At 45.9% G+C, this 14,532-nt stretch overlaps 1 protein-coding gene across 1 annotated transcript in view; it reads left to right on the top strand.

Annotated features, from left to right (window-relative positions):
• Positions 1 to 13,396, top strand: part of gcat (glycine C-acetyltransferase) — a 44,635-nt gene extending 31,239 nt beyond the window's left edge. The window contains exons 6-9 of the mRNA XM_067974672.1: positions 3,971 to 4,053; positions 6,426 to 6,597; positions 10,346 to 10,467; positions 12,980 to 13,396. Coding sequence (XP_067830773.1) covers positions 3,971 to 4,053; positions 6,426 to 6,597; positions 10,346 to 10,467; positions 12,980 to 13,131 — 529 coding nt within the window. The 3' untranslated portion in view covers positions 13,132 to 13,396. The remainder of the gene's footprint in view (positions 1 to 3,970; positions 4,054 to 6,425; positions 6,598 to 10,345; positions 10,468 to 12,979) is intronic.
• The last annotated feature ends 1,136 nt before the right edge of the window (positions 13,397 to 14,532 follow it).

Raw genomic sequence — 14,532 nt, 5'->3', positions numbered from 1 at the left:
ATTTGATTTGTCCAGTTAATATGATAGTTAAAATCCCCCATAATTATAGCTGTTCCCTTGTTACACGCCCCGACTATTTCCTGATTAATACTTCTTCCAGCAGAGTTGCAACTATTAGGAGGCCTATATACTACGCCCACGAGTGTTTTTTGCCCCTTATTATTCCTTATCTCTACCCAAACTGTTTCATTATCCTGATCCTTTGTCCCAATATTTTTTCTCTGTATTACAGTGATTCCTTCCCTTATTAACATAGCCACCCCACCTCCCCTTCCTTCCTGCCTGTCCTTCCTGATTGTTAAATACCCTGGCATATTTAATTCCCAGTCGTTGTCACCCTGCAGCCATGTTTCTGTAATGGCCACAAGATCATACCCATACGTCGTTATTTGTGCCGTTAACTCGTCCATTTTGTTACGAATGCTACGTGCATTCAGATAAAGAGCTTTCAAATATGTTTTGTGACACTTAGTTCCTGCTTTTTCCTTTTTTAACACTTTACCTTTTTCTCCATACCTTCTGTCCCTTCCTGACACGCTTTCCTCTGTCTCCCTGCTCAGGTTCCCAACCCCCTGCCACAGCTTTGATGCTGGGTTAATCGCCTTGCACTTTCTAGTTTTTATTTTATCTCTCGTGCCTAAAGTACACTTTCTTTCCGCTGCTCTACGCTTTTCCCTTTCACTTGTTCTTGAACAACTGTTTGTACTATTTGTATTGTAGATTTCCCCTGGGTCTTCCCCTCTCTTGCTGCTCTCAACGTTATTCCCTTCTGACTCCCCGCTCAGGTTCCCATCCCCCTGCCACTCTAGTTTAAACCTTCCCCAACAGCACTAGCAAACACCCCCGCGAGGACATTGGTCCCGGTCCTGCTCGGGTGTAACCCGTCTCGCTTGTACAGGTCCCACCTTCCCCAGAACCGGTCCCAATGCCCCAGGAATCTAAATCCCTCCCTCCTACACCATCCCTGCAGCCACGCATTCATCCTGTCTATTCTCCTGTTCCTATACTCACTAGCACGTGGCACCGGTAGTAAGCCTGAGATCACTACCTTTGAAGTCCTGCTTTTTAATTTATCTCCTAACTCCTTAAATTCACCTTGCAGGACCTCATCCCTTTTTTTACCTATGTAGTTGGTACCAATATGGACCACGACTACTGGCTGTTCACCCTCCCCCTCCAGAATGCCCTGCAGCCGCTCCGTGACATCCTTGACCCTAGCACCAGGGAGGCAACATACCATCCTGGAGTCACGTTTGCGGCCGCAGAAACGCCTATCTGTTCCCCTTACAATCGAATCCCCTATCACTATAGCCCTATCACTATAGGGGATTCGATTGTAAGGGGAATCGATAGGCGTTTAAAGTCTATTATGGATTCTGGTCCCTCTCTATAAATAAAATTCTCCGAGCCTCACCTTTTGGTGGTGATAAATTTATGTTTCCTACTGACTCACTGGTCAGCGGAAATAGTCATTTTTCTAATTCAGTCTCCTAACTTTGAACACCACAATCTCATCACGTCTTAACTTGGTTTTTCTGAAATGGAAAGAGCCCTAGTTTTTCTAATCTGTCCTCATAACTAAAGCTGCTCATCGCTGGTGTCATCTTGGTGAATCTCTTCTGTACCCTCTCTCCATGGCCTTCACAACCTTCTTAAAGTAGCGTATCCAAAGCTGGGTACAAAATTCTAACTGCAGCCCAACCAATGATTTCCACATGTTTTTAGCGTCACCTCTTTGTTTTTATATTTTCTGGTCCTATTTATAAAACCTAGAATCCCTCATTTAAGTTCCACTTAATGGGGCTCTGAATGGTGCAATGAGTGAACTGCTACCTCTTAGACTAGGGTTTGAATCCAGCTCAGACTGCTTGGTTAAACATAAGAACATAAGAAATAGGAGCAGGAATAGGCCACATGGCCCCGCGAGCCTGCTCAATCAGATCATGGCTGATCTTCGACCTCAACTCCACTTTCCTGCCCGACCCCCATATCCCTTGATTCCCCTAGAGTACAGAAATCAGTCTATCTCAGCCTTGAATATACAACGACTGAGCATCCACAGCCCACCGGAGTAGAGAATTCCAAAGATTCATAACCCTCTGAGTGAAGAAATTCCTCCTCATCTCAGTCTTAAATGGCCGACCCCTTATCCCGACGATGTCCCCTAGTTCTAGACTCTTCAGCCAGGGGAAACAACCTCTCGGAGTCTACCCTGTCAAGCCCCCTCATAATCTTTTATGTTTCAATGAGATCAACTCTCATTCTTCTAAACTCCAGAGATTATAGGCCCATTCTACTCAACCTTCCCTAAAAGGCAACCCTCTCATCCCAGGAATTAATCTAGTGAACCTTTGTTGCACCGTCTCTATGGAAAGTATATCCTTCCTTAGATAAGGAGACCAAAACTGTACACAGTACTCCAGGTGAGGTCTCACCAAAGCCCTGTACAATTGTAGTAAGACTTCCTTACTCTTGTACTCCAACCCCCTTGCAATAAAGGCCAACATGCCATTTGTCTTCCTAATTGCTTGCTGTACCTGCATGCTAACTACTTGTGTTTCTTGTACGAGGACATCCAAATCCCTCTGAACACCAACATTTAATAGTTTCTCACTATTTAAAAAATATTCTGTTTTTCTATTCTTCCTACCAAAGTGAATAACCTCAAATTTCCCCACATTATACTCCATCTGCCACCTTCTTGCCCACTCACTTAACCTGTCTATATCCCTTTGCAGACTCTTTGTGTCCTCCTCACAGCTTACTTTCCCACCTAGCTTGATATAGTCAGCAAACTTGGATACATTACACTCGGTCCCTTCATCTAAGTCACTAATATAGATTGTAAATAGCTGAGGCCCAAGCACCGATCCTTGTGGCACCCCACTAGTTACAGCCTGCCAGCCTGAAAATGACCCGTTTATCCTTAATCTGTTTTCTGTCCGTTAACCATTCCTCTATCCATGCTAATATAGTACCACGAACCCCATGAGCCCTTATCTTCTGTAACAACCTTTTATGTGGCACTTTATCGAATGCCTTTTGCAAATCCAAATATACGACATCCACTGTAATCGCCTCTGTCTGCTGAAGGTTCTATGTAAAGGTGCCAGCCGTGGCTCAGTGGGTAGCGCACTCGCCTCTGACTCAGAAGGTTGAGGGTTCAAGTCCCACTTGAGCACATAATCTAGGCTGACACTCCAGTGCAGTACTGAGGGAGTGCTGCACTGTTGGAGGTGCCGTCTTTTGGATGAGATGTTAAACCGAGGCCCCGTCTCCCCTCTTAGGTGGACATAAAAGATCCCATGGCACTAATTTGAAGAAGTGTAGGGGAGTTCTGCCTGGTGTCCAGGCCAATATTTATCCCTCTGCCAACATCACTAAAAAAACAGATTATCTGGTCATTATCACATTCCTGTTTGTGGGATCTTGCTGTGTGCAAATTGGCTGCTGTGTTTCTCTACTTTACAACAGTGATTACACTTCATTGGCTGTAAAGCATTTTGGGATGTCCTGAGGTAGTGAAAGGCGCTATATAAATTCAAGTTCTTTCTTTCTAGAGGCCACAGGATGGTTGGTGTGGATGGAGGGATGGGGGTTGGGTGGGGTAAAATTGTCTTGGGATGCGGCAGGGGACGCTCTGAGGCTAGGGTTAAGGTTCGTCGCTACGAAGAGCAGAGGGAGCTTCACTCTGCAACTAACCCCAATGGCCAACAGTGACCCTGGCTGGCCGAACAGGGAACTCTTCCCATCGCCTGTATGAATGGTCCTTGCCTTGATGAGCACAAAGTAAATTCTGGTTTCAACCCTGTGAGTTGCAACAAAGACATTTTCTTCTCTCTCTCTTCCCCCTCCCCCATTTGGAAAAAAAAATTGAATTGGAATTTCAGATGCTTCTGTAAAACTAAAAATATAGTCAAGAAAAAAATCTAATTGAGTGAGGTTCTGTTTTTCTCTCTGACTGGGACAGGGGCACAGATGAGCTGCTGGGTGTGATGGACCGGGTTCATATTATAAACTCAACTCTCGGGAAGGCACTGGGTGGAGCAGCAGGTGAGTGCAGACATAGTAATGGACCATGGATGCATTTCAATCAGTCAGTAGTTCTACCTTTTATGATGGGATACTCCAGTTGTTTTTGTGTGTGGACAAGACGCCATCTGATCCCATTTATGCTAGTGCCCATTAGAATTCCATTCAGCGTGTGTCATTGAGACCGGAACTAAAGGCCCACCACCTTCCTCCAGTGTTTACTGGCAGAACTGCTCCCAACTCTGTGCCCTTGTGCGGGGAAATAAGCAGCCTGCTGGATTACTGGGTTAAATGTAATTGTAGCTGCCCATTCTAACGTGCCAGCCTAACGTGAACCCCTGATTACAGGCAGACCTGCACCGGAATCGGGAGACTCCAGTGAGCTCCCCCCTGTTTACATCACGTGGTGGTATATGTGACACCCGGGGGGTTGGGTGGGTAATCGGGTTTGATCCACCCTTTCTGGCTGTTGCAAGGTAGACACTCTCTTATTGGAGTCTTTTCTGCACAAGTGTTTTAACAATGAGCGCAGAGATTCTGTTGGAGAGGGTGCAGAGAAGATTTAGTAGAATGGTACTAGGAATGAGGGACTTCAATGTATAGAGACTGGAGAAACTGGGATTGTTCTCCTTGGAGCAGAGAAGGTTAAGGGAAGATTTAATAGAGGTGTTCAAAATCATGAGGGGTTTAAATAAAGTAGATATTGAGAAACTCTTTCCGGTGGCAGGAGGGTCGGTAACCAGAGAAGATAGATTTACGGTAATTGGCCAAAGAACCGGGGGGGGGGGAGATGAGGTGAAACTTTTTTTACAGCGAGTTGTTATGATCTGGAATGCGCTGCCTGAAAGGGCGGTGGAAGCAGATTCAATAATAACTTTCAAAGTGAATTGGATAAATACTTGAAAAGGAAAAATTTGCAGGGGTATGGGGAAAGAGCAGGAGAGTGGGACTAATTGGATAGCTCTTTCAAAGAGCCGGCACAGGCACGACGGGCTGAATGACCACCTCCTGAGTTGTAGCATTCTGTTGTGTAAGCTGTTCTTTTCCATGACTGGTTCCAGTTACATGTGGAGGCAGTAAGTGCGATGCAGTTGTCGAATCGTAACTAGAGGAAGCCATGGAATGTTGTTTCTTCAAATAGTTTCACTTTTTATTTTTCTAAAACTGGAAGAATTTGTAAATGATGCCGTCTGGCCTTAATCTTCAAAGAAAATTCCTCCAGTCTCCTTTCTAAAGAATCTTCAGCAATAATTGGGAGCGCAGGATTTTGGGAATTTCTTGGTCTCAGCCACGTTGTTAGTCAAGTGCGACCAAAGTCTCCTTAAGGGACCTGGTCGCAGTCACTTCACGATACTCTTAGCCAAGAAAAGGGGCACGAAACAAGTGGGGCTGCAGCAAATACAAGGGCGACGTTGATGTGGTTTTACACCAGACTGGAAGTGGAACTGGCTTTGTGAAAAGGGAGATAATATTTAAAGAGGCAACTCTTGTGATTCTCTCGTTGAATGAGGAGCCGAGAGCATGCGGTCGCCTGTGATCCGTCACTGAGCCTTTCTGCTGGGGGAGGTACAGAAGAGGGGGGGGAACGTACCTCGCACGCTCCCCTGATTGCTCCGCTGGTGGATTCACCACCTTGTGTGGTCCTGAGCCGCACAGAACAGGGAGGCCCTCGCGTTTGATTCCCATTCTGTGCTGAGCCAGAACTGGCTCACTCCCCCTGGCCTCAGGAGTGGGAAGATCAGTGGGGGGGGGGGGTTCTCTCTGCTGAGCGCTGTCCAGTAACCCCTGCTGGAAAGTGCGTGTGTAGATGTGTGACTTGGCTGCAGTGTCCTCTACAGTCAAATAGCCTGCTGACGCTTGCTGTCTAGGCCCAGGTCTGAAGAATGGCCAGTTGAGGGTGGTAGTTATGGGACTGTATCTCGACAAGAGTCAGTGCCTTCAGGAGGAGACGGGAGGAAAGTTGGGGGAAGAAAAGAAAGCCTTAAAAACAAATACAGGTGTTCAAAGTCATGAAGGGATTTGATAGAGTAAATAGGAAGAAATCGCTTCCAGTGGCAGAATGGTTGGTAACCAGAGAACACAGATTGAAGGTAACTGGCAAAAGAACCAGAGAGGAGACGAGGAGAATTTTTTTTATGCAGCGAGTTGTTATGATCTGGAATGCGCTGCCTGAAAGGGCGGTGGAAGCAGATTCAATAGTAACTTTCAAAAGGGAATTGGACAAATACTTGAAAAAGAAAAATTTGCAGGGCTGCTGGGAAAGTGCAGGGGAGTGGGACTAATTGGCTAGCTCTTTCAAAGAGCCGGCACAGGCACGATGGGCCGAATGGTCGTCTGCTGTGCTGTATAATTCTATGAAACACCTGAAACATTAGCATGTCGTCTCTTTTAAGGTGGATACACCACGGGACCCAAGACTGTGGTTGACCTGCTGCGTCAGCGTTCCAGACCCTACCTCTTCTCCAACACACTGCCCCCTCCTGTGGTCGGTTGTGCCTCCAAAGCCCTGGACCTCCTGATTGACAGCAACGTCATCGCCCAAACTATGGCATCAAAAACCAAGAGGTACGTCGCCAGTGAGACTGACCGGGTCTGTTCGGTGTCCAGCACCCCCCTCCTCCTCCCTCCCCTCTGAGGAGAATTAACTTATTAAAATGTTCAATAGTTTTCTTTCTAGGTAAAATGGAGAGTTTTGGTTTTGGGCAGATCTTCTGTTTTTTTTTACCTGTTTTTATATTTCTGGCACAATGATTAAAGGAGTTGATAGTTTCTCTCTATCTACCCTATTTCCTCTGGTGGGGAGGGAGTCCAGAACAAGGGGGCGTAACCTTAAAATTAGAGATAGGCCATTCATGGGTGAATCAGGAAGCATTTCTTCACACGAAGGGTAGCGGAAATCTGGAACTCTTTTCTCCCCCCCCCCCCCCCCCAAAAGAAAGCTGTTGAGGCTGGGGGTCAATTGAAAATTTCAAAACTGAGATTGATGGATTTTTGTTAGGTGAGGGTATTAAGGGTTACAGAACTAAGGCGGGTAGATGGAGTTAAGATACAGATCAGCCTTGATCTAATTGAATGGTGGAACAGACTTGAGGGGCTGAATGGCCTCCTCCTGTTCCTATATTCCTAATGGACGTGTCTCTGAAAATGAAGAACTGCCTTGTATTTGAGCTATGTCTGTCCAGTGTTGTTAGATATCAGGTTGATTTTTAATGTTTTGCTGGTTTGATTCTCCCTTCTTTTCTTGTTCTCTTACTAAATGGTGTCTCTGTGTCAATCTGGACAATCAGTGCCATTGTGTACACTCAACGTATTAGTGAGATGCTGTCTCCTGACAGCTGTGCAATTGTTCCCCAGGATAAGTCAATGGGTAACGACCAGGAGAGGAGACTCTCCTTGCTGGCCTCCCGTCCTCCTGTACTCCCTACCTGGCTCAGTATCCCTGTGACTGTTTGTGAAGTGCATTGCCATGTCCTCAACATTGAAAGGCACTGCGTAAATGCAAGTTGAGCTGCCAGTAGGTTGTTCATTTGGAGGGAGCCTAAGCCTGTTCTCACCTAACTTCAGGAGCAGGAACCCTGAGAGAGTCTGTTTCCCCTTCTTGGTTCAGGGATGCTGTTTCACTTTGTAGCACAGACTAGGAACCGAATCTGGTATCACAACATTTAGCCGCTAGGCTAACAGGGGGCCTCGCCTGTTCTACTGATGAGTTCAAAACAGTGCTAAGCTAAAATAGAGACTTCACACTTTGGCTGGATTTATACTACACCCTTCAGGAAGGTATGAAATTTATTTTTCTTTCCAAATGTGAACTGGTCAGTTGGTGACTGATTAGCCTCACAGGATGGGGTGGGCAGAACAAAGATTTCATCTCCCAGTTAATCGTGATACATTTATGGTTCTGTGCTCGTTTGTGCCTCCAAAGCCCTGGACCTCTTCGTGGGCGGCAATGAATCACCTAAACTACAGCTTCAAAAACCAAAAGGTGCATCACCACTGAGAGTGACCGGATTGTTCAGTGTCCTGCAGCCTCCCCCTCGAGGCGAATTAATTTATTAAAACGTTTAATGATTCAAGGGAGAGTTTTATATTTCCCCATGGACGGGTGGGATTGAGGAACCCGTCTCCATTAGATGGTGGTCTGATACCCGTGCTGGGGTAGAGGGAACACTGCTGATTGTGAGGGGAAGGATTGGCTGCTGCGGAGTGAACAGGGGTTTGTTGTGTACTTTAAGTGAATTTGATGCTCATCGGGGTGAGCGTTGCTGGTACTTGGAAATAGAACACTTTCCATTTCAGGATTCCTGTGTGTGCACCAAGTTCCCAGATCAGTTGGATGTGGAGAGCAGACTCCCTTTTCTTGCCCCAATAATGTGCACCAGCCCCAGCCTAAAGAGACCGTCCGTCCCCTGATACAACAGTGCGACACTTCCCCATTTCTCACATCGGCCAGTCTGAGTGCCAGTTCGTGCCAAGCTGGACGTGGTTTGTGATGTAGCTCCACATTCTCAAAGATCTGGATGCAACGCTCTTTAATGTTTCCTTTCATTCATGGGATGGGAGACATTTCTGGACCCTCATGTTTCAGTGGGTGACACACACTGAATGACTTGCAAAGCACACACATACCATCTAGTGGCAAGAAAGAAATTCACAAGCGATTTAAAATTCCTTAAGAATGCTCAAGAGAATGTTCCTCACTGCAACTATATGACATTTCCATTTGTTAAGGCTCTGAGTGAGTGCAGGTTTGTTCTGAATTATGGACAGTTACTTGTTGTGGACTTCCATCCCATCAGAACTATATAGTTGATCACTATCAGACATGTACATCTGGATAAGGAGCTGCCAAGAGGTGATGGGACCGTTTAATATTGGGCTGTGAGAAGGAGACTGAGCTAATTGTTTTGATGTTTCCAACACTGTGCTGATGGTGGGCGGGATATGGATTCAGCGTCTGGGCGACCATCTTGCCTTTCAACCCTATTTCATCTAATTGCAAACGATACCTTTTTTCAAGAGGTAATTAGCATTGCCTGTGCATCTCGCTGACTTTACTTACCAGCCCAGCATGGTCTTCCACCATCTTTCGATCTCCGTTGGTTCCCCCACTGTCCTCTGCCATTGCTCCATTGCCGTTTCTGTGCTCCGATCTTCCTGAGTTCCAACATGAGGAAGCTTTTTTGAACCTTCTGGCAGTACCAGTAATTGCTGCTCCATGATTGGTCGATTTACACCAATCAGTGAGTTGCCTTTTCCAGTCCTCCAAAACCTACGAAGTATAAACAGGCTGAATCTGCAGAACATTCCACACGCGCGCAAAGAGATGGAAAAATCCAAGCATTTCGGGAGGTTTCTGGTCGGATCCAGGCTGCCTCTTGGATACACCTCGTTATAGCCTCATTGTTCAGGTTTTGCAAGCAAGCAGGGACAGAGTTACTATGTGTAAAATGTAGAAGACTTTGTATTTTCTTTCAGAGACTGATCTCCCTGTGTGCTGAAACCCTCATCCATATCTTTATTGCCTCTAGACTCGACTATTCCAATGCTCTCCTGGCCTCTCGTCTTCCCCCCACCGTAAACTTGAGCTCATCCAAAACTCTGCTGCTCGTATCCTAACTCTCACCAAGTCCCGTTCACCCATCACCCCTGTGCTTGCTGACCTACATTGGCTCCCCGCCTGGCAACGCCTCGATTTTAAAAATTCTCATCCTTGTTTTCAAATCCCTCCATGGCCTCGCCCCTCCCTATCTCTGTAACCTCCTCCAGCCCTACAACCCTCTGAGATCTCTGCGCTCCTCCAATTCTGGCCTCTTGCGCATCCCTGATTTTCATCGCCTCACCAATGGCGGCCGTGCCTTCAGCTGCCAAGGCCCTAAGCTCTGGAATTCCCTCCTTAAACCTCGCTGCCTCTCTACTTCTCTCTCCTCCTTTAAGACGCTCCTTAAAACCCACGTCTTTGACCAAGCTTTTGGTCACCTGTCCTAATATGACTCTATAATATGGGATTAGAGTAGACAGGGCTGATGGCCGGCGCGGACACGATGGGCCGAAGGGCCTCTATCCGTGCTGTATAACTCTATGACTCTCTCTATGACTCTAATATCTCCTTATGTGGCTCGGTGTCAAATTTTGTTTGATAATCGCTCCTGTGAAGCGCCTTAGGATGTTTTACCACATTAAAGGCGCTATATAAATGCAGGTTGCTGTTGTGTTGTCTTTCAGATGCTGATCTCCTTATTGTACGGATCCAGCTCTTGTTGAAGAAAGGTTTCCAAACAGATTATAATTGACACAAATTGGCTGTTTTGGGCAGGTTCCGCAGTCAGATGACAGCTGCAGGATTTACCATTGGCGGAATGGGCCATCCCATTTGTCCGGTGATGCTGGGAGACGCTCGACTGGCATCGTTAATGGCAGAGGACATGTTAGAGCGAGGTAACCAACAGACCGAGAGCCTACAGTATCTGCGTGCCCCGGGTTACGGGCAGCTGCCCGCTGAGTGCTGGGTTTACCTCTCTCTGGTTTGTGGGCGAGTCTGTGACCACAGGAATCACCCTTCCTCCCGATATTATTTTTTTTGGGGGGGCCGTTTACTGCTCCGTGTGTTAGTGTTCTTATTGTTCTGTGTTTTATTTTGTTGAGTCCTTGCTCTCACTGTTGAAATATAAAATGCACAAGGACGTTTGTTTTTATTTGCTACAGAAGGGCTTTTGGCTGAGTGAAGATCACAAGATGGATGGAGATGAGGCTGGATATTCGGCCCATCGGAATAAATGACCCCCCTCCCTGCCCCCAATCACCCACTCTAACTGACTCTTGACTGATCAGTAAGGTGTTTGTCTGCACTGCCCTGAAAACCATTCTGTGTGCGGATCACTCTTTCCTGAAGAGGTTCTCCTGACATTGGCCTTAAACTGTCCTTCCATCACCTTTACTGTCCTTCCATCACCTTTACCTATACTGTCTTGTTCAGGCACACTCTTGAAGAGAGTGGTAGCACTCACTCCGAGTCAGGAGGTCGTGGGTTCAAGTCCCACTCCAGAGACTCGAGCACATAATCTGGGCTGACACTCCCAGTATAATACTGAGGGAGTGCTGCACTGTCGGAGGTGCCGTCTTTCGGATGAGACATTAAACCGAGGCCCTGTCTGCCCTCTCAGGTGGATGTAAAAGATCCCATGGGACTATTTGAAAAAGAGCAGGGGAGTTCTCCCCGGTGTCCTGGCCAATATGTATCCCTCAACCAACATCACTAAAACAGATTTTCTGGTTATCATCACATTGCTGTTTGTGGGATCTTGCTGTGTGTAAATTGGCTGCAGCATTTCCAACATTACAACAGTAACAACAAGTCAAAAAATAAGTATTTCATCAGCTGTAAAGTGCTTTGGGAGATCCTGAGGTTGTAAAAGGCGCTATATAAATGCAATTTTTTTTTAACTGCTCTTAATTAACCTTATCTATGCCTTTTAATATCTTCTACATCTGTAAAGTCTTTTCTCAATTCCATAATTTCAAGGATAAAGAGCCCCAGGTTCTCCAGCCTTTCCTCCTATTCAATTATTTGGCCTTTGATTCTGCACCACCTCGATGGCCTGAATGAATGAACTGAGTTCAGTTTTGCTCAATCATAGAATCGTAGAAAGGTTACAGCATGGAAGGAGGCCATTCAGCCCGTTAAATCCGTGCCGGCTCTATGCAAGAGCAATCCAGCTAGTCCCGCTCCCCCGCCCTATCCCCGTAGCCCTGCAAATTTTTTCCTTTCAAGTACTTATCAAGTTCCCTTTTGAAGGCCATGTTTGAATCTGCCTCCAGCACCCCCTCAGGCAGTGCATTCCAGATCCTAACCACTCGCTGTGTTTTTAAAAAAAAAAAAAAGTTTTTCCTCTTTGGTTCTTTTGTCAATCACCTTAAATCTATGTCCTCTGGTTCTCGACCCTTCCGCCAATGGGAACAGTTTTTCTCTATCTACTCTGTCTAGACCCTTCATGATTTTGAATACCTCTATCAAATCTCCTCGCAACCGTCTCTGTTCCAAGGAGAACAACCCCAGCTTCTCCACTCTATCCACGTAACTAAAGTCCCTCATCCCTGGAATCATTCTAGTAAATCTCTCTGCACCCTCTCTAAGGTCTTCACATCTTTCCTAAAGTGCGGTGCTCAGAAGTGAGGACACTATTCTAGTTGTGGCCGAACCAGTGTTTTATAAAGGTTCATCATGACTTCCATACTTTTCTACTCTATGCCTCTATTTATAAAGCCCAGGATTCTGTTTGCTTTTTTAACTGCTTTCTCAACCTGCCCTGCCACCTTCAACAATTTATGTACCTGTACCCCCAGATCTCTCTGTTCCTGTACCCCTTTTAGAATTGTGCCCTCTAGTTTATATTGCCTCTACTCGTTCTTCCAACCAAAATGTATCACTTTGTATTTTTCTGCATTAAATTTCATCTGCCACGTGTCCGCCCATGTCACCAGCCTGTCTATATCCTCTTGAAGTCTATCACTATCCTCCTCACTGTTTACTACCCTTCCAAGTTTTGTGTCATCTGCAAATTTTGAAATTGTGCCCTGTACACCCAAATCCAAGTCATTAATATATATCAAGAAAAGCAGTGGTCCCGGCACCGACCCCTGGGGAACACCACTGCACACCTCCCTCCAATCAGTTTCCTGATTTCCTGTTCACTTTTGCATCAGGACCTTCGAGGTAGAGTGGAGGTTTCCCAGGAGTTCCAGCAGAGACTGGGGGTGGGGGGGTTAACGTTTTATCCTCGTTAGACAGATTGGAATATTGCTCGTTCTGATTAGCGTATTTTAAATTGAGCGGATTCCTGTATTCCAAGGACCGGAGGCTAGGTACTTGCTGGACTTTATTTCAGGAATACTCGCCCATCTGGAGCTTTTTTGGAAGATCTAACATTCGCCTTATCTTGTTTTGACTCAGGAATATACGTGATTGGCTTCAGCTATCCTGTGGTGCCCAAGGGTAAAGCACGAATCCGGGTGCAGATCTCTGCTGCCCATAGCGACCAGGATATCGACCAATGTGTGGAGGCCTTCTTAGAGGTTGGGCGCAAACACGGAGTGATTCCCTGAACGTCATCTGAAGACCTGCAGCAAAAATCATGTCAACCGATTTCATATATGGTGTGAAGGACGTCAACAATGTTAATTGGATTTTCACCTCGCCAAAGAAAAAAAATTTTAAACACCTGAAAATTATTTTTACACTGAAAACCTAATTTAATCAAAGTTGTCGGGTTAGGTTTAACTGCTCGTGCTTGTTTTTAAAGGATGCATTGGATTTATATGAGATCAGTGATGTCTGTTCATTGCTTGTCAAAAAAAATATATAAATATAGCAGCCGTTTTCATCCTTTGGTTCTGAGATGTTGAATTTAATCAGATCCCAGAATGTTGATCATTCTGGAATTCCTCGACGTGAAGTGGAGATAAACCTGAAGCACGTCTGTCAGAGCCCAGTCCATTTAAAGATAGGATCCTGGAAAATTGAAGTATTTATTTGATCGAGGAATTGTTCTCCTTAGAGCAAAGAAGGTTAAGGGGAGATTTGATAGAGGTGTTCAAAATCATGAAGGGTTTTGATAGAGTAAATAAGGAGAAACTGTTTCCACTGGCAGGAGGGTCAGTAACCAGAGGACACGGATTTAAGGTGATCGGCAAAAGAACCAGAGACAACAATGGGGGAGAAAAATTTATGCAGCGAGTTGTGATGATCTGGAATGCGCTGCCTGAAAGGGCGGTGAAAGCAGATTCAATAGTAACTTTCAAAAGGGAATTGGATAAATACTTGAAGGGAAAAATTTACAGGGATATGGGGAAAGAGCAGGGAGTGAGACCAGTTGGAAAGCTCTACCAAAGTGATTCTAACACCTGCATTACATAGAAACGGGGCATTCGGCCCGATGGGTCTATGCCGGTGTTTATGCTCCACACAAGCCTCCTCACACCCTACTTCATCCAACCCTATCTATAACCTCTATATGCTGATCCTTCTGTGGAGAATGAGTTGTTAGAATCTGTTAACCGATTTGCCTAGTGATAATTTCACACAGAACCACGGATACGTCAAGTAAAGCTCTGGATATCTGGGTGAGCAGCGTAATGGTCCTGTCGTTGAGTTATTGTGCTTGCCTGGGCTGGACAGCAGGGAGGGTTGTTCCATATCACTCTGGTCGATGGATCGGTTGGGACAGGATAGATAGAAGCAGACTTTTGCCAGTAGTTGAGGGGTCAAGAACAAGGGACCAAAGATACACAATTAAATGTAAGATTCAGAACCGAGAGCAGGAGAAACTTCTTGAATTCACTTCCAGGGTTAGTGGTTGAGGCAGAAGATTAGATTGGATAGATGAATGAAGAAATATAGGAACAAGGCGGGTAAATGTGATGAGGACTATCTGCTCGTGTGGGGGGTAAACGCCAACACGGATTGGTTGGGCCGAATGGCCTGTTCCCTTGTAACTTCTATGTGTT

This window comes from Heptranchias perlo, chromosome 40 (assembly GCF_035084215.1).
Source record: "Heptranchias perlo isolate sHepPer1 chromosome 40, sHepPer1.hap1, whole genome shotgun sequence".
Classification (NCBI taxonomy): domain Eukaryota; kingdom Metazoa; phylum Chordata; class Chondrichthyes; order Hexanchiformes; family Hexanchidae; genus Heptranchias; species Heptranchias perlo.
Note: the sequence above shows the minus strand (reverse complement) of the source record. Positions and strands in the feature narration are given on the sequence as shown.